This window comes from Lampris incognitus, chromosome 12, assembly GCF_029633865.1.
Source record: "Lampris incognitus isolate fLamInc1 chromosome 12, fLamInc1.hap2, whole genome shotgun sequence".
Lineage (NCBI taxonomy): Eukaryota > Metazoa > Chordata > Actinopteri > Lampriformes > Lampridae > Lampris > Lampris incognitus.
This window is the reverse complement of record NC_079222.1, coordinates 20,637,032-20,657,571: the sequence shown is the minus strand read 5'-3', so window position 1 is coordinate 20,657,571 and position 20,540 is coordinate 20,637,032. Positions and strand designations below refer to the sequence as shown.

Sequence of the window (20,540 nt, the reverse complement as noted above, 5' to 3'; positions counted from 1 at the left end):
TATGCTAAGTCCAACTACAGCTTAGCCTCGTAAGGTCAGCTGACTCGGGTGATGGTCAGACGTTATCCCGCTTCCACCCGCCCCCTTTTTCTTCTTCGTTACCTCCAGCAGACCCGCACGGAATCAAACGGCAACTTGCGGCAGTCGCACGTTCCCCTGCTCGGTGGCCGACACACACGCAGACGCGTCGACAGGTGTCCGTCCTCACGCTGCGCTTGAAAGCCCCGCAACACTGTCGTGTCTTCCTCCCCAGGATACCGTCTCTCGGAGGCTGCGAGTTCGATTTCTGGTTTCATTGGTAAACTCACTTTTTTTTTTTGGCTTTTTTTTTTAACGGCAAATCGCGCGACTTCTTTTGCACTGTTTTTTTCTTCTTTTTTTCTTCTTCGTTGCTGATTTCAGAGAGCTCGGGACATCCTTACCATGTTGCTTGAACACCCGGGGTCCAGTTGTCAAAATCCCGGAAATTTCTCCCGATACAATCCCAGTCAAGGTAAGAAGAGCTCAGTCCAGTGGCGTGGCTGTGAGTACACTGCGTGACAAAGCTTGCTTATACATATTTCAGCTTTGCCTGTTAATTGAGCGCGAGAATACTGCAGGTGTAATCCTGTTCAATTAACGCTTTTTTATGAGGTCCGTTAATGGCCCCACGCTTTGGCGTGAAACGGAGTACGATACAACCAACCAGCCCAACGGGAAGGGCTCCCGGTTTCACGCGCTGACATTTACCAGGTTTAACATGGACGGGCATTGTTTTCACACTGACGGTACCGCAGGCAACAAAAATACAGAGCAGAATTTATCTTGAAATTATGAGGTGTTATATAAAGTTAAATCTTAAGCATACTTTGGCGTTTACCTATATGGGTATTCTTTCAAAAATAAGCTCTGCGATAGAGGCCCAAATATAGACGGTTAAAAATGCAGTAGAAGACGGGGGTGTTCGTGAGTCCAGCATCAGCGGATGGATGTGTGCTTATTGTCCTGAAATTGACTTCGAGGCTTTTATCACTCCTGCGCTCAGTGCAGGAGACGTTAGGAATACGTAATGAGCGTGCGTTGTGGGAGAGCAGATGTTAGACGCGTGCTGTGTACCGACTCCACCGAAGCGCCCTTACTCTACATGGCGGCACGTACACGGCACGTACACCTATCGGATTTGAACCTAGTTGGGGTTTTTTTTGACACTTGCTGGCGTTGTCGTCTCCTGACTAGATCCTTGCTTGTGTTGTATTGACTCTCAGATGCGCGTCGCTGCGGATCAAAGCGTCCGCTAAATGAAATTGTAGCATTGTAACATTGTAACATTGTAATGTAACGTTGTAACATTGTAACGCGTGAAGCTGCTCCCGGCCCGGGTCGGCGTGACAGGCTCAACAGGTGTCACATGCCCCTCGACAGGTGAGACACCTGAGGTCCCTCTGGGCAGTAATGGTGCGGCCCTCAGTGTGTGTCCGCGGCTGTTCGGCGCAACAAAAGAGCTGAAATGCATTTAAACGAAGTTGGGGAAGTTAATGAGGCAACTTTCTTCTTGATATCAATATTTTTTTAATGTATCTTCGTTAGGGATAGGGTAGGAATATGGACATTTGGGATGCAAAGCTGTCCCATATATCCACGAATTTGTTTCGCGTTAAATTTCATGTTTCTTTATACATTTGTGTAGTTTTGGCCGTGTACGGCTGTCCGCAGCCGGATTTTACAAACAGGAAGTGGCTCATGTCCTTGATATGATTTTCCAACTCACTCAACAATGAAGAATTCAAGAAAATATGTGTTTTTCCATCTCAATTAGATGGCAGTAATTTACTTTATCATAGTTGCTTGCTTCGTCCATCCGACCATTGCTTTGATGGCCATTTTATCGCCTCGTTGTCACATTAACGTCGCGCTCAACCCTTCAAAAGTGGGCGATCGATAAGACATAAAAGTATTATAAAGCTGAAAAGTAAGAGTGGGCATCCAGGAACACCACACCTCTTACCAAAATGTCTTTCATACGCCGAAATACAGGCGAACGGCGCATTGATTTCAGATTCATCAGAGGTCTAGGCAGACGTGGCACTACCCCATGATTTCCCCAGGCTCTCTTTTGTGCCTCAGATCAGTGTCAATAAAATTCATCGGGGTGGTGGCCCGATCAACATGTTATCGAACAGCCGATCTCTCTCCTAAATAAACACTTGTCTTTGGGAGGTCAGCACGCGTGCTATGAAGTGTGTGTGTGTGTTGTGTGTGTGTGTGCGCGTGTGTGTGTGTGTGTGAGAGAGAGAGAGAGAGAGAGAGAGAGAGAGAGAGAGAGAGAGGAGAGAGAGAGAGAGAGATGACAAGTTGTGTAAACACTAATGACCGCATTAGTGTGTATTAATGTGGTGAATTCTGATCACATCTGGTAGAAAAACATACGCGAATAGATGGGCCTATTTTCTCCGTTCGCTAAATATAGCTCACTTTTAAAAACACACAGCTACACACACAAAAAAAGCTTTCTATTCAACATACTCGATCATTTCTCTGTTATTGTGTTGATAAAATGTGATAAATAAGTAACACATCCAGCAACAAAAGCTGTCATTTAGTCACCAGCACCAACTATCTAATTCACTTCAAAAAGGCACTGGCACAAGAAAAAAAAAGACAAATAAAAATAAGCAAAGATCAAGATGTTGTTATAAAAGTGAACACCTGTACGGGTTAATATTTGTTCACAATTTTACAACCCAATCGAAGGGTTTTTTTATGTATTCACACGTGGCACGGATCGATCGTGATGTTTCTTGGATGTTGTGGTGAAAATGTCGTTTTGTATATAGAAAGAGTGCAGATAACAGAGGCTGGGCCCTGAATCGGGCCATACTATAAAAGTGCCCTGGCACGTGAACAGCACGAGCATCCTTGTTAATCGACCAACCTGCACGAGGCGCAGTGAGATCCATGTATTAAAAAAAACGGAACAAAAGAACGTCATCCCACATAACGAGAAACTAACGGGTACATGTATTATATAGTGACGGGTTATAACGGATTGCCTATTGAACACAAGTGAAAATGGCCTCTCCAGGACTCAAACGGCCACATGGCCTAGAAGAGTACGTATGGGGGGGGGGGGGGGTACGCAAATAATGTGCCAAATGCATAAGGACGTCCCATTCCCCAAGTTGACTCAGGCCTATACTAAATATCCCACGCGTGCCACAGAAGAAAATCTGTTTGTTTGTTTTTCTTTTTCTTTTCACCTCGGATTTATTCTTCTTCCGGGTAGGACACGGTACTCTCCCACACTTCCCCGGTTGCAGCTTGGCGTAGGTGACGTTATAATCTCACAGCCGCCAGCGGCTGCGCCGCGCAACGCTGCACAGCCTTCATCCCTGCACACATACCGCAAACTCCACCGCCTGGACGACCTCACCAAACCCGCGTCTTGTTTAGCTATATGAGTCCGTATAGATCAATAATACTAATAAATGAATATAAGCTAGTTCCCTCAGTATAAGCGGAAACCATGAGCCATGGATGGGCACGGCGAGCGGAGCTCCCCACAGGGAACAGCGAGTGACACGGACGCGCTCTTGGCTCTGCTGGCGCACAGCGAGGAGTCACGGGGAGGTATTTCAACCGAACTGCCGCTGAATGTGTCACTCTTTGTTTCTGACAAGCGATGTAAATAATGACCGCGGGTAATTTTGATAAGGATAATGATAAAAATAAACAAACAGTGGGGCTCTTAGCCCACCTACAAATGGAGTATTTGTAGACGAGTTGTCGTTATTAAACCACTGATTGCTTGATTACCAACGCAGTGTGTACAAGATTGTTGAAATTACAATCATAACGTTACAATTTATTTATTTTGTTTTATGTTGTTTACCATGTCTCAATAATGATGGTGTAAAATTTGATTCAGGGTACCATTGAACAATTTTTGATAAAGTAGTTTAGTTTTTTTTGTTTTTTTCGTTTTTTGTTTTTTTCGTTTTTTTCGTTTTTTTTTTGTTTTTTGTTTTGTTTTTTTTGCACTAATGTGGTTTATCTCCTGACAGACTGTAAAATATACCTGTAACATATCCCTAAATATACCTGTCGTACACCTGAAGTACTGGATCAAAGAAGAGGACGTGTAGTTCTATTTTATTGTATTTTATTTTATTTTATTTTTTAAGAAATGATGCGTTGCTGTGCTACATAGTTCACAGCAAAGCAGCCTTCACGTGCTCGCTGTGGTAAACCTGGCTTCTAGTTGCCCCCTCGGCACATTTACACCACCATTCCCCCACCCGCGTGTCGCGCACGCTGCTGCGTATCAGATGTTGGAGGAGGATGGACGTCTGGTGGACGGGCTCTGCTTTTGCTCCTCTATCAAAGCTGGATGGACCCCGTGGACTCGCGGGAGGACGCAGCCGACCTCGACCCAGGCGTCCGTCATTTTTAAAACCATATCTTCCAAGTAAACGTGAGCAAATTGCTTGGACACCTCGGATGGAGGAGCGAGGCTGGGCCGCTGTTTTCCCAGCTTGACAGGAGCCAATGAATTAATGATGCCTCGGCTACACCTGTCCGGTGGCTCCTGCGGTGCCAGAAAATACCCCGCATGAATGTTTCATGTCGCCCACAGCCGGGCAACAGCAACCCGGCCCCTCTGACAACACGCTGCTGCGCTGGGATGGAAAGCACAGCGGCGACGCGCATACGCGTAATGATGCACATCAGCAAAGCGCTGCTACAACAACCACACCGACGTAAACGTTGGGTCAAATGCTCCTTATGGGACAGTGCACGGCTAATTAGGCTTTTATATCGTAATGTAGGGCAAGACTTCTTTCTTAATTTGATGAAATAATGCAAGAACTGTGTCGTCATCGATTATATATATATATATATATATATATATATATATGTGTGTGTGTGTGTGTGTGTGTGTGTGTGTGTGTGTATATGTGTATATGCATATATGTTTATGTATATATGTATGTATGTGTGTGTGTGTATACATAATTTTTTAAAATTATTTTTATTTATTTATTTATTGCCTTTAACGTTTTACTTACAGTGACATCTCGACAACACATCCTTTTTTGTGAGTTGTGTGTGTGTGGGGGGGTATTTTGTTTGTTTGTTTGTTTGTTTGTTTGTTTGTTTTTATTTCTGCGTACATTATAACAAATTTGGCATTCAAACGAGCCACATGCCCAGTCTCGTACACTTCACAGATGGGATTTAATATAAAAGGTACAAGTTAAAAGGTACATATGTTGGCACCAATTAGTTCTGCTACATGAAATACATATTGCATTAATACAAACACACACCGTTATATTTAAGGGCTTCATGTTGAATTGTGCACATGGTAAAACGCCATAATGGCTGAAGTGTTGTGTCCCTTCTGCAACTGGTGTCGATGGTGCTGTGTTTTGTTGATGAACCCTCATCCGGTGAAGGGATGTCAAGTCGAAACAAACTAAAACGCTAGAGTTGGGGGTGTGAGTCTGGACTGGGGGCTCATGCTCTGCTGGTGTACCGTGTTTCTGCTATAGCAAGGCCGAAAACACCCGTACACGGACATTTACATAACCGGGAGGACGAAGAAGAATGGAGACATGCAGGGAGGTGGAAGAGAGGAGAGACTAAGACATATTGTTGAAGTAGTGCTCTGCAATTTGTTAATGTAGTATAAGGACACTGTAATACTTAATGGTTTCAACGTCCGCTGATTACTTTTATAGCCTATATTTTATCTGACAGTGGCTCTTGATGAGAGCACTCTGGAGGCTGCATTAAAGGCCGTATTATGTTTGGTACAAATGTGAGCATTTCTGGTTCCATAACTGATGCTGAAATGTGGAAAATTAGCCTTCAGTGATCACCTCTGAGCTCGTGACGCTATTTGTAAAATGCATTTTACTAGAACACTCTTGTGATGATGATGATGACGATGATGATGATGATAATGATGATGATCTGGCAGTGGTGGTGGGCAGGTATTGGAGCGCAGGAAAGCTAAAGAAACATTATTTTGTTGCCATTTTTTGCAGTGGGAATCCACTTTCTAATCACTATCTATGAAACATTACGTAAAAAATGGTTTTTCAAGAGGTTGTTTTATTTAATGAAATATGAGCAGATGTTATCGGAGTTGCACGCTAGCACACTCACAATAACGCCCTCGTCCCCTTTGCACTTCGTTTTGCTCACTAGATATACATAAACCGGAGCATTGTCTAGAATAACTACTTATAAGCAAGACACGTTTACACACACACACACACACACACACACACACACACATTTACAATGTTACCTACAAGTAGTTATAAATGTATCTTATGTACAAATATCAATATAAAAGACGGACATTTATGATGGTTTTAAATTGAGTTATCTCCTGCAAAGTGTCTCTCTGTTTCACATCACGGGATAATTTCTACCTCGAGAAGATAATGAGTCGTTTCAGGAAGAGTTCATTATCAACAACTTCACAGCCTGAACTCAGAATAGCAAGTTTTGCGAGTGGATGTGAGCGCATGCTGTATTTAGCAGGTCTAGCACCTGGTCTGCATTTTTATTGCTTCCCTGTTCATTACGGGATGTGTCACACGCGTCAACTCTAACGTGTTACATTGCCCCCCCCCCCCGGTCTCATGTCCCCCTCAGAGATCCCTGTGTGCGCGGGCTGCAATCAACACATCGTTGACCGCTTCATCCTCAAAGTGCTGGATCGCCACTGGCACAGCAAGTGCCTGAAATGCAACGACTGCCAGGCTCCGCTGGCGGACAAGTGCTTCAGCCGAGGCGACAGCGTCTACTGCAAAGAGGACTTTTTTAAGTGAGTAGGGGGGGGGGACGCAAATACCTATCTGCTACTTTACGTGCATTTTGGAAAGCCATTTGATTGGCGTATTTGTTTTCTTCTTCCTCTGAGAATACGCACGTGGGTGAAAACCACAAGAGGAATTCCCCGACTAGATAGATGGATAGATAGATAGATAGATAGATAGATAGATAGATAGATAGATAGATAGATAGATAGATAGATAGATAGATAGATAGATAGATAGATAGATAGATAGATAGATAGATAGATAGATAGATAGATAGATAGATAGATAGATAGATAGATAGATAGATAGATAGATAGATAGATAGATAGATAGATAGATAGATAGATAGATAGATAGATAGATAGATAGATAGATAGATAGATAGATAGATAGATAGATAGATTATTTGTTGCCACAGCCTGTGAACACAGTGGGTTGTGAAGACTTTGTTATAATTTATTGATGGTTACCTTTTTATTTCCAAAAGGAGATTTGGGACCAAATGCGCCGCGTGTCAGCAGGGAATCCCGCCCACACAGGTGGTGAGGAGAGCGCAGGACTTCGTCTACCACCTGCACTGTTTCGCCTGCATTGTGTGCAAAAGGCAGCTGGCAACGGGGGACGAGTACTACCTGATGGAGGATAGCAGGCTGGTGTGCAAGGCTGACTACGAGACGGCCAAGCAGAGAGGTAGGCGGTCCAGTGCACCACATTAACACGACAATGACCGGGATTTCACGCCTACCTAAAACGACCATGGGCGGTCAAAATGACCGCCGGTTTTTAAACTCTATTCTGTCAAGATAAATATCCAATTGAGATTTTAATGCATAGCGTATGTTAGTATGTCTGTTAGGAAACGACTGACACCACAATTAACATGTTAACAACTACAATAATATTTTAAACAATTTAAACTTCAGAGAGACACGGTCGAACATGAGTAGCAAAATTGAAAAAGTGAAGATATTACCTGAAAAACGAAACAGGAAACACATATTGCTAAACGCAATAAGGCCGATAAAACGTGAAAAGTAAAAAAAAAGAAAAAAAAGACTGAAAATAAATATGGAAACAGTCCCAATCAACGACCGGAACTTAAAATCTACTAGAACGACCGTGGACGGTCATTTTGACCGCCGCAGTTTTTAAACTCTATATTCTGTCAAGATATCCACCCAGTTGAGATATTAACGCATTACATGTATGTTAATCATGGCTCACCCGCTGTCTTGAACACACTTCACGCAGAGGCTTCATAGCATCAGAGAGGGCGAAGTTCGCTGTTTCCAAGTGCAGAAATTGTTCAGTATTTCCCAGATAACATGGCCGATGCAGTGCCTTGGTGTTCACTGGATTGCTAAAGGGGTAGTTGCAAGAGGAAAAAAGTATTTGCATGGAAAGTTGGCTTGCAGTTGAACGCGCCAACCCGTGAATTTGATTCGACAATCAGGGGCGTCTATAAGCTCTGAGCTCTGCTCTGCTAACTGCTTCGTTGCTGAAGCTGCATTATGCATGGCTCTAAACGGGCTAACCGTTTCAGTTTGGACGGAACCTTCTATTCATTTTCCAACAATATCTCGCAGACAAAACGTTCATATAAAACTCTTCCCCGCAGGCAAGCGTGTGTGTGTGTAGGTAACCATTTGTTTGTGAGTGGGTGCATGTTTAAAGACGAGCTTTCATACATCAAGTTGCGTATGAACACATTGGTTATCTATAATTTTACATAAAATGGTTTTATGCATTCATATCGTTAAAAAAATGCAAAAACTGTACAACAGAGCTGATGGCTTCTTGCAACAACAATCTTGTCTCCACGAAGACATTGTCTAGTTGGCATATGACTCATATAGACAACATGTTGCCCCTGTTCGTTTGATTCGCTGCTAAGCAGGACAGAGACACAATGTTGGTAGCTGACTATTGGATATTGTTTTAAACTGGGTATTTAGCAAGCAAAGTGAAATGCTTGTCTTTGTACAGGCTAATACAAAGCTATAGCATAGTATCAACGGCATGCGCACACGCGCGCGCACAAACAACTATACATGCACCCACAATGTTTAGGATAGGGAAACAATGGTTTACCTTCAGCTCTGAGTTCTAAAAATAATTTGTAAGAGCGTCTCTCTGATCTGAGTTTAAATCGGTATTCCGCTACCGAAGACTTGGTGCCAGAATGGTTTCAGTGTTGTCCCACCGTAGCAGGATTGTGCACACCGTTAACATTTGGTAGCTGTAGAATGATTCGGGAAAATAAAAATGTCTGTAAAATAGAAATTTGTCCAATATTCATACACCGGAGGCAATGATTGTAATGTCAACTGCCAACCAATTAATATGGACAGAGTAGGGTTTTTTCCTTGTTTTACATTTTGTTCATAAGGACAGGTTCAACTTAGAAGGTGCAGGGAATTCATGTGCTACATTTAATATATATATATATATGTGTGTAAAATTATTTTTTATTGCCTGCTGATGCTTGTTTATGGCATGAAACAGGTTTGCACTGTCTCATAAATAATTTACTTGACTCACTGGATTATTTCGCTCCTTATTTGTTAAGCACTTTCCCTACCATCGAGTGTTTCGTTTAACAAAGTTGATGTATATATATATATATATATATATATATATATATACACACTCACACACACACACACACGCACACACACACGCACACACACACACACACACACATATAGATCGCAATAGATCGCTTAAAAACACAAGAATACAAGTTAAAGTGTAAATCCTGAAGACTTGCATCCTAGCCATGAACGGTGTTGCAGCTGATCATTGTACCTTAACGATGTTGAACGTCATATTAGTATTTCTATCATGCTGTCATGAATCGTTCTGCTTCACTTCTTTTTTTTCTTTTTTCCTCCAATCCTGCTCTACTGTCCTTGTCGTGCATTGTATGTATGCCTCGCTGAGTTTTGTCCTCAGTTTCTCTCGTCACCCTGAATTTAAGACAAGTTCCGTTTGTGCATCATTAAAACAGAACCTTCACCAATATGCCAGAGAAGGGGGTCAGAGGGTGGGGGTGGGGCTTTTGTAAAGGTGCTCGCTACCGCGCAGCTGCAACACGCGCCTCTCTGGCTGTGCTGCAGAGGTAAGACACGGGCTTTACAGCACAGACGGCGTCACGTGACGCACAAGGTTCCGTTTACAACGGCGAACCAAGAGGATGCTATAAGAGGATGCTATAAGAGGATGATATAAGAGGATGCTATAGGAGCATGCTATGAGAGGATGCGAGGATGCTATGAGAGGATGCTATATGAGGATGATATGAGAGGATGCTATGAGAGGATGCTATAGGATGATGCTATAAGAGGGTGCTATAGGAGGATGCTATATGAGGATGCTATGAGAGCATGCTATGAGAGGATGCGAGGATGCTATAGGAGGATGCTATATGAGGATGCTATAAGAGGAGGCTATCAGCTAACGACCTGTAAGAAATGCTTTCCTTAATGCAGCTGGTGTAGGAGGATTTACGCTTCATCAGTTGTTTCAGTGCTCGCCACTGGTCTGCAGGTGTTACCTTGCAGATCAGCGTGGTTGGATCAGGGACTTGTTCCCGTTAGACGGGTTCGTTTAAACAACTAACAGGAAGGGCTTTAATTCCGTCGGTCTGCCTTTGTAAAATACAAAATAAAATGTAAAGAAACTTCGTTTTTGTAGATTACAGCAACGTGTCGACACTTCTTTAGTTGGCCAAACTTCATGTTGGGCTGGGCCTGTCGACAGAAACCAGCTTCTCTTATTTCGTTGGAGTTACGAGAGTTTATAGTCCCGTTTGAAGATCCACAGCCCCTGCTTCTCCAAGCTGCAGACCCAACAGACCCGGCACTTCTCGTCACGTTACATAGGCCTAGTCATTTCAGCAAAAAGACAATTAACTCGTTATCAATCTTATGGAAATCCCTGCAGGCTCTGCAGGGATATATAGGACAGACTGGGCGCCGGGGAAGTTTTATCTGCCCCATCTGTTTGTTTGAATTTACTGCCCCACACTAAGCGCTGATTTACGCAGCGAGTTAACACGAGTTTTCACGAAAAACACACACGTTTATTTTGCTAATTAGAGGTCGCAATTACTTGGGCAGCATCCATTTGGGTGATGGTCCAGTCTGTTTGCTCCACTGGCCCATGCAGGATGCAGTTAAACACACAACACGGGGGACATGCATATTGGTCTCTGCATATGAGGGGGGGGGGAATCATAAACAATTAAAATGATCCAAAATCGTGTGCTCATACATTCCCCCAAAAATATGTCAATCTGATCACCTCGAGTTCAGAGAGTGGGCATGCAGATGCAGGCCGACGCTGAGTCCAAAAAGAAAGAAAAAAAGCGAATGTCCAATGGGGGAAAGTATTCCAGCGCATAGTCCTTATTTCCACAGTGAGTGTCTCATACCTTGTCTTTTCCATTGTCCTTCCAGAGGCGGACTCGACTGCAAAAAGACCACGCACCACCATCACGGCCAAACAGCTGGAGACCCTAAAGAATGCGTACAACAACTCCCCCAAGCCCGCTCGCCACGTCAGGGAGCAGCTGTCGTCGGAGACGGGGCTGGACATGCGGGTCGTGCAGGTACTGTATTAATTCATGTACTGCGCATTACTCGCCATTACAGAGCATTACGGTATATACTGTCCCGACTTCAGCACCATCAGTAGGACATTGCTCCTGAAGTGGGCTGTCTTGCGTAAGCGGAAGCGCGCGCGTGTGAGAGTGGGCGGACGGGGGTTGGAGAGGGAGAGGTTAGTGGGTCGGCTGGGCTGAGGTAGGGGGGTTGGGGGGGTGGGGGTGGAGGAAGTAAGATGAAGTCCCTACTTGAAAGTCAGAACGGTGTAAGTGCACGCTCGTTAACAATGCTGAGAGGGGCTCCGTCCTGTATTGTGCGCGCGCGCGCAGGAGGCTCGCCGGGGGCTACCACGTGGCGGCCATATATATTGTTTTATTTGCAAGGACAAAAGTAGAGACTCGAGCCGCTAAAACGCTGCTCATTATGCAGGGAAGGGGAAGGGGTGAAGGGTTCACCTGGGGCGGCATGTCATTAGGAAACATGCAAAACGGTGCGTGCGTGCGCGTGTCTGTGCACGCAAGCGTGCATGTGAGTGTGCGCGTGCGTGTCCGCGTTTGCTTGTGAGTGAGCTGGAATACATTCAAATGCAAATTAGGATAATAACCAAGGAAGTGCCTACGCGATTCACCGTGCAACAATTCACACAGGACCCCTCTGGATGGTTCGCTAGCGTGCATGGCGGGTGCATATTGTTAAGTTTCTTTTTATTTTCCAAAAAACAAAATATATATATTTACGACTCGCATCAAGAGCAGCCACAAAGAGAGTGAGTAATTGAAGCCGGTGCCTGTACAGCGGGGTTACAGGAAGTAACCTGTCTGATCCCGGGGTTAAGGACAACTTGTGGCTGTCGCGGAGTTAATTAGGTGCGTGATAAATTTGGCTCGGGGCGCGCGCGGGTCCCAGCATTAGTGCTTCCTCCCGCTCTTCTAGTCGCCACTTAGGTTAGATAAGATGTGAACCGGTCTCTGGACACTCCTTGAGAAATTAATTTGGTTTTAATGTTTAAAAGCACGGGCAATGCATCAAGGGGGAAGCACGTCTTTGTCGTGTGTAAGGATTTTATTTTATTTTTTTCGGGACAGACTCAGAAAATGTATTTTATGTAACATTTTTAATTGTTGGCCTACAATATACAGTGCTGCTTGAAAGTTTATGAACCCTCCAGACATGGTCACTGTTTTTGTAAAAAAACATTAAAATAAGCTTATTACACATACATCCAAATCCCAATTTGTAAAGCACACCTTCCAAATAATGGACACACACACAAAAAGCGATATATTTTCATTATTTAATTCAACAAAGGTAGTTTATTTCACAAAAACTGAAAATTTAACATGTGCAAAAGTATGTGAACCCTTGTATTAGTAGCCTGTGGCTCCTCCTTTTGCAGCCATTACTTCAACCAAACGTATTCTGTAACCACTAACCAGTCTCTCGCATCTGCTTATGGGGATTTTTGCCCACTCCTCCTTGCAGAACTCAGCCAGTTGAGAGAGGTTGGAGGGACATCTGGTATGTGCCAACTTCTTCAGGTCTCACCACAACATTTCAATTGGATTAAGGTCCGGACTTTGACTGGGCCAATCCAGAGTACGAATCCTCTTTCTCTGAAGCCATTCCTTTGTAGTTTTGCTGGAATGCTTTGGGTCATTGTCTTGTTGCATAATCCATTTTCATCCCAGCTTCAACTCCCTGACTGATGGCAGGAGATTCTGGTCAAGAATTTGTTGATATGCCGGAGAATTCATGGTTCCTGGGATAATATGGACTCGTCCAGGTCCAGAAGCAGAAAAGCAGCCCCAGACCTTCACATTTCCACCACCATGCTTCACTGTTGGGAGGAGGTTCTTTTCTTCATATGCAGTGTTGGCTTTTCTCCAAACATGTTGGTTTTGATTGTGACCAAATATTTCTATTTTGGACTCGTCTGTCCAGAGAATGGACTTCCAGAAGGTCTCTGGTTTGTCCAAGTGCTCTCTGGCAAAGTTGAAACGGGCAGCTTTGTTCTTTTTTGAGAGCAGAGGCTTCCTTCTAGCAACCCTCCCATGAATGTAATGGCTATTCAATTTTCGTCTGATTGTAGACGCATGCACATTTGTCCCAGATACTATCAGAGAGGTCTGCAACTCTCTAGAGGTGATGTGTGGGTTGGCCTTTACCTGATTTATTATTTTTCTGGTGCTTCTGGGTGATAGTTTTAATGGGCGTCCACTTCTAGGCAGAGTTGCTGTCATGTTGACGGCCGTCCATTTGTAAATTATTTGTCTTACAGTGGATGGATGGAGCTGGAATCTCTTGGAGATGGTCTTATATCCCTCCCCAGACTGATGGGCTATCACTACCCTCTTCTTCATGTCCTCGGATATCTCCTTTGCTCTTGGCATTGTTGATTTGTATGGGACCACAGTGGTTTGGTTGGTTTCCTCTCTCTTTTAATTAGTGCAGGCCAAACCCTTTCCCAAGGATGTCTCATTTCATTGGTCTGCTTAAATGATTAATTAAGCACCCAAATGTGTTTCACCCGAGTCTGTTACCTGCTTGACTTAACCAATGCAGCTGGGGGTTCACTTACTTTTGCACATACCCTAATTCCATGTTTCATGTAGTTTTTGGGCTACTTAAACAAGTCCCACTAAACAAGTACCTGCAACTGATAAACATATATCTGACATTTCATACATAAAAACTGGTGATGATAGAATAAGAAAGTCATGGTAAAACAACAGAAAAATCTAAACTGCTCAAGGGGTTCACATACTTTCAAGCAGCACTGTATGCTACTCGACACATGAATTTAGGAAAGACCACTATATACAATGATTCTTTTCTTAATTTCCCATTGGGGCACGTGAAAGCCCTATACAGCTGTTGACAACTGGGCCTACAAGAAGAGACTGAAGTTTGCTCATCAAAACAAAATAAAACAAAACAAAACAAAACAAAACAAAACAAAAACAAAATAATTTTAACCTCTTTCAGTATTATGTTGTTTTCTGCTTGTTATCATTTTAGGTAATTAATACACAAAAAATAATGTGGCAAAAATATTCAACTTAAATATATAATCTGGTCCAAAGTAGTTTCATTAAGGCAGTGTATGCAATGAAAAAAAAGTCTTTCTTTTCCTTTCTTTTCATTTGCTGTGTAGGTGTGGTTTCAGAACAGGCGTGCTAAAGAGAAGAGGCTAAAGAAAGACGCTGGAAGACAACGGTGGGGACAGTACTTTAGAAACATGAAGAGGTCACGAGGCGGCTCCAAATCAGACAAGGACAGCATCCAGGAGGAGGGCATGGACAGTGATGCTGAGGTCTCTTTTACAGGTAGGTACCTGCAAAACCCCAATCAGTACTAAATGACCAGTTTAACACATGTCTCACTCAGACTAGACATGGCCCAGGCAGGAAGCACTGCATTTCCCACCGAGACAGGCATTTAGATGGGCATACTATTAAACTATTGGATTCCCCAATGAGCCAGTTTAGTCAAACTGCTATCTAAGATGTAAGGCAGGGTGCTAACATGTCAATATGACAATAAAACCCAATGTTTAAAATATATCAATCAATAATCACAGACATAATAATGCAGAAAATATATGCTGTCATTTTTGTACTGCCAACCAAGTGTTCACTTTAATTACCAAAGATCTGGACTTAAAGGACCTACGTCAGACCAGGACATCCGTTTTTCTTAATTTTTTCCCCTTTTCTTTTTCTTCAGTATCTAAACAGAAACTTTGTCCGGGTGAGAAGTGCATATTCAGATATATTGCAACCCAACATGACAAATCCTGTTTTTCTCTCTGTCTCTGTGCAGATGAACCACCTGTGTCAGAGCTTGGCCACACCAATGGCCTCTATAGTGGGCTTAATGAGTCCTCTCCAGCTATTGGGGGCCGCCAGGGGTCAAACAGCCATGGCCCCTTCCCACTGGAGCACAGCGTCCTCTCCTCTCAAGACCAGTTTCATGACATCCGCTCCAACAGCCCCTATGGCCTTCCTCAGTCCCCGGGATCTCTGCAGGCGCTGCCACGGCACCAGCCTCTCATTTCCAGCCTGGTCTACCCTGATTCTGGCCTCTCCATCATGACGCAGGGCAGTGGTCCTGGGATTACTCCTGCCATGAGAGTCTCCATGGGGGGAGCCAATGGCCCCAGCTCGGACCTCTCCACTGGGAGCAGTGGGGGCTACCCAGACTTCCCAGCTAGTCCTGCTTCCTGGTTGGATGATGTAGACCATGGGCAGTTTTGATCGGTCAACTACAGGAAATTGGAGCTGTTTCCTTTTGTGTCTTCTGTTGGGTCTTAGGAAAAAAGGAAAAAAATAAATAGGCAATCTGGGAAGCGAGTGTGTAAAAGAATAGGTTGGACGATTGCTGTATTGCTCTCCTTGCATTTCCCTGTTGTATCTGATTATCAGGTTCATTTTATATTTGTGGAAAGGTTGGAAGGACAAGTGGCTGAAAGAAGAGAACATTGATGCATTTCCTTCACTAGAGAGAAGCATGTGGTCTACGGAGAGTCGCCCGCCAGTGAGACTTGTCCGTAAACCTGTTCTGGATGGTTCTGCTGCTGACAGATCCAACTACAACCGCCTCCCAGATGTTCAGTTTTCAGACGTAGCTGTTTCAGGACTACGTTGAGACCACAGTGACTTAGAGAATTCAGACTTCCACCAGTCGGATTTCGAAAGACTCCCCATCTCCCATTTGTCATCCCTTCACACAGCTCTTTGCTTTCAATGTTTTCATATGCAAATATTGGATCAAAGTGTGGAGTATGTGTCTGGTTGTTGCCAAATGTCTATATATGTATATATGTATATATATGTATGTATGTATGTATATATGTATATATGTATGTGTATATATATATGTATGTATGTATGTATGTATGTATATATATACATATATACACACACGTATATACACGTATATATATATATATGTGTGTGTGTGTATGTACGTACATACATACATACATACACACATACATACATATACATATACATATATATGCATATATATATATATATGCATATATATATATAATAATAAAATAAAATGGTTTATCATTGTGGAGACTTTATTTTTATACTCGCCCTTCCTCAGATATGAGTGATAACCCGAATATGAGGACTTTGTATATTTATGAACAGGGATATAGACAAAAATGTAGATGTTGTCTCTTAACCGGTACCTAGGTGTCCAGTCACTTCTATGCATTTGTGTGTTAAACGATGTATCTCGTTCATTTTGTCCAACTCAAAACTACTCCAGGGAGGCATTGCTGTAGCACCTGGGATCTGATGTGTTTGTTTATGTGCAAGATGTTTTATGTCTTATTTATTCCCTCTGATAATGATGATGATGATTCATGGTTAAGTGATGCAGGTCTTTAATAAATTTGTCAGCTAAATTCAAATGTAACCCAGCCTCTTGAGTTCTACCTTCTTTAAATCGTATTGCGTTGCATTACATGGTGGGTGTGATATGCCATAGTTCAGAAAATAAATGACAGAAACGGTGGTTAGGTATTTTGGTGGGCAGTATACCTCTTCTCTTATCGGCTTCTGCATTTATCTCTGATCTCACGTATCCGAACTATAGATCTAACAACACTGATAGTGAAACCAGAGAAAGCTGAAGCTCTGCCCGTCTCTGCAAACTGAGCATCTGGCCAACTACCAACGGTGTATCAGGAGTTCAACCGCTCTTTAGTAGTGAAATCTGATGCAGACAGAAAAGGCAACTCATCAATCCAATGATAACTGTGTCTTGTTTGCTCAAATGCCCCAATGGGATAGGAATCCTCAATCCATTAGCTGAGGAGGGATCAAGTGCCCCTTGTGAATTTCCTCATTTGCTTAGTTATTCAAAGTCAGGTTCAATTAAACAGATTAAACTCTGTGTGTGTGTGTGTGTGTGTGTGTGTGTGTGTGTGTGTGTGTGTGTGTGTGTGTGTGTGTGTGTGTGTGTGTGTGTGTGTGTGTGTGTGTGTGTGTGTGTGTGTGTGTGTGTGTGTGTGTGGTACATGTGCATTTGTTGGTACAATAACTTACCATATACTAGGTCTTGTATTTATTTCTGTATGTTTGTCTTTGTGTGTGTGTGTGTGTGTGTGTGTGTGTGTGTGTGTGTACAGTTGTGTGTGTGTGTGTGTACAGTTGTGTGTTTATGTATTTATTTGTCAGATCACTGATATTTTTGTGAGCCATTCTCATTTCACTTAGAAATGACATGACAGCAGTACAGTCAAATGAACACTCTCTATAACTCCTTTTTGTGAAACTAGTCCTTGTACACAAAGCAGTGGGATTTTGTGAAAACACAAATAGACTTTAAGGTGTAAGCATAGCAGTGTAGCCCTAAGCAGAAAAATCATCCTCAGAAGGGTGTTTTTTTTTTGTTTAGTTAAGTAAAATTAAGTTTAGTTCAGTTCAGTTCAGTTTAGTTTAGTTTAGCTTGGTTTAGTTTAGATTAGATTAGTTTAATTTAGTGTAGTTAAGTTTAATTTAGTTTAGTTTATTTTCGTTTAGTTTAGTTTAGTTGAGTTTGATTTGGTTTAGTTAAATCAAGTTTAGTTTAGTTAAATTGAGTTTAGTTTAGATTAATTTTGTGTAGTTTAGTTAAGTTAAATTAAATTTAGTTTATTTTGCTTTGTTTTGTATTGTTTATTTGTGTTTTTTTGGTTTTTTTTGGGGGGGGAGGGGCTCATCACACATGTACCAATGGGCAGAGAGGAGTATATAAAAGCATATGTGCTTGTTTGTTTGTGTTTGTGTGTGTGTGTATGTACACATCTATGGAATGTGGCATGGATGAATGCAATTTTGTTATATGCAATGAAATATCCATCCAATAATGCAGTCGCACACCATATGTGTTCAAACCCCTTTTAAAAAGGTGCCTCCAACTTCCTCTGCCATTGTGCTGTCTCCTCTGCTCCTCAGGTTCCCAGTACAAGAAAATGAATACCAGACAGGATATTCACCTGAATCCGTCCACCTGAGTGACAGGTATCACCATTGCTCTGCAAAAGCGACAGGTGTGTAACTTGATCCCAGAGAGTTTGGCGAAGGCAGTAAGGGGGTGAGAGTGATGTGTCAAAGGCTGTGTTAATCTCTCTACTATCCCGGGCTTGGTCAGTTTACTCAGAGCTTTCTATCTGTAGTAGCCAGGCAGATTTGCCGGAGATTTGGGGCAAGCAGGAAGTCCTGTTTTCCTCAACAGTCTATCTAAGCTGTTGATTGTGGTCCTGTAGTGTTGAGGAGGTAGTGCATTTCACAAATCCTACCAGGTCCTTTTGACCTGGTTCTCATAGGCCCACCCGTAGAAAAACAAATAAAAATAAAAAATCAATATGCCCCATGTACCCCAGGGCACTCTGTGGGGGTTACTGCGGGAGTATAGGGTACCGGTGCAGTTGCTACAAGCCATCCGGTCCTTGTATAACCAAAGTGAGAGCTGTGTCCACATTCTGGGCACAAAGTCAAACATGTTTTCAGTGGGTGTCGCACTCCGCCAAGGTTGCCCCTTGTCTCCGATTCCGTTTGTGATATTCATGGACAGGATCTCAAGGCGCAGTCAAGGGGAGGAGTGTGTTCATTTTGGGAACCTCAGAATTGAATCTCTGCTCTTCGCAGATGATGTGGTTTTGTTGGCTTCATCAGAACGCGGCCTCCAGCGCGCATTGGGGCGGTTTGCAGCTGAGTGTGAAATGGCGGGATGAGAGTCAGCACCTCCAAGTCTGAGGCCATGGTTCTCTACTGGAAAACGATGGATTGCTCCCTCCGGGTTGGGGATTAGTTGTTGCCTCAAGTGAAGGAGTTCTAGTATCTCGGGGTCTTGTTCACGAGTGAGGGTTGGAGGGGGACAGACGGATTGGTGCAGCATCAGCAGTAATGCGGACATTGTACCGGACCGCTGTGGTGAAGAGGGAGCTGAGCTGGAAGGCAAAGCTCTCAATTTACCTGTCAATCTTCGTTCCAACCCTCACCTATGGTCATGAGCTTTGGGTAGTGACCGAAAGGGTGAGATCGCAGAAACAAGAAATTAGTTTCCTCCGTCGGGTGTCTGGGCTAAGCCTTAGAGATTGGGTGAGGAGCTCGGACATCCGGAGGGAGCTCGGATTAGAGCCGCTGCTCCTTCACGTCAAAAGGAGCCAGTTGAGGCGGTTCAGGCGTATGATTAGGATGCCTCCTGGGCGTCTGTCTTTGGAGGTTTACTAGGCACGGCCAACTGGAAGGAGAACCCGGGGTAGACCTAGAACTCGCTGGAGGGACTACATGTCCAATCTGACCTGGGAACGCCTTATGGTCCCCCAGGAGGAGCTGGAAGGCGTTGCTGGTGAGAGGGGACGTCTGGAGTGCCCTACTTAGCTTGCTGCCACCGCGTCCGGACCACGGAGAAGCGACTGAAGATGAATGGATGAATGGATGAATGAATGAATGAACGAATGAAAATCAATATGCTCATTTTGTTGGAAGGCACCCTTGATAATAGCATTCACCACATGGGTTATGATCATGACTTTACCCTCTAACTTTGTAATAGCCCCGTCACGCAGCTGTTATGGGGAATACTGAATGAAAAGGATGGGATTTCGGTGACCTTTTCTAAGTAAACAAGTGGGATTATCCCACCCACTCTTTCAAATTGACTGGGAAATCCAACTGTTTTTGTGTAAGTGGTTTAAGTTTGGTATGCAATTCAACAAATAGCTTCAAGATGAAAAAGCCATTAGCAGATGGTGACAAAAGTAAAGTGAGGCATTGTCACTGATGCTGAAATGGGGGGGGGGGTCATAAAACCTTATAAAGCCCTGCTTCCTCTGGTGAAAGAGGGATGTTGTTAGTATATGGTCATAAAAGGTGTGTGATATATATATATATATATGTACAGAGAGAGAGAGAGAGCGAGAGAGAGAGAGAGAGAGAGAGCGAGAGAGATTTTCAAAAGCACATTCATTTAGTTTACATTCCAGTCCAATAGCTGATATTCAAGCTTATTGGTTTTATTGTTGTAATCCAGCTCACAAAACGAAAAACAGTTTCAGAAAATGTCTCATTAAGTTCAAACAAAGTATTTAAAGCAACAAACAGGTTTTAACATC

The 20,540-nt window shown here is 43.3% G+C and overlaps 1 protein-coding gene across 3 annotated transcripts; it reads left to right on the top strand.

Moving 5' to 3' along the window:
• Positions 1 to 423: 423 nt before the first annotated feature.
• lhx3 (LIM homeobox 3) lies at positions 424 to 15,678 on the top strand. 3 transcript variants are annotated; one of them, XM_056291012.1, is made up of 6 exons: positions 424 to 493; positions 6,649 to 6,820; positions 7,303 to 7,505; positions 11,276 to 11,427; positions 14,577 to 14,748; positions 15,245 to 15,678. In XM_056291012.1, the coding sequence occupies exons 1-6, from the start codon at positions 424 to 426 to the stop codon at positions 15,676 to 15,678; spliced, it is 1,203 nt and encodes a 400-aa protein (XP_056146987.1). The 3 variants fall into 3 exon arrangements, with proteins under 3 accessions (XP_056146987.1, XP_056146985.1, XP_056146984.1); XM_056291010.1 differs by having other exon boundaries at positions 424 to 507; positions 6,651 to 6,820; XM_056291009.1 differs by lacking the exon at positions 424 to 493 and adding an exon at positions 3,510 to 3,606.
• The last annotated feature ends 4,862 nt before the right edge of the window (positions 15,679 to 20,540 follow it).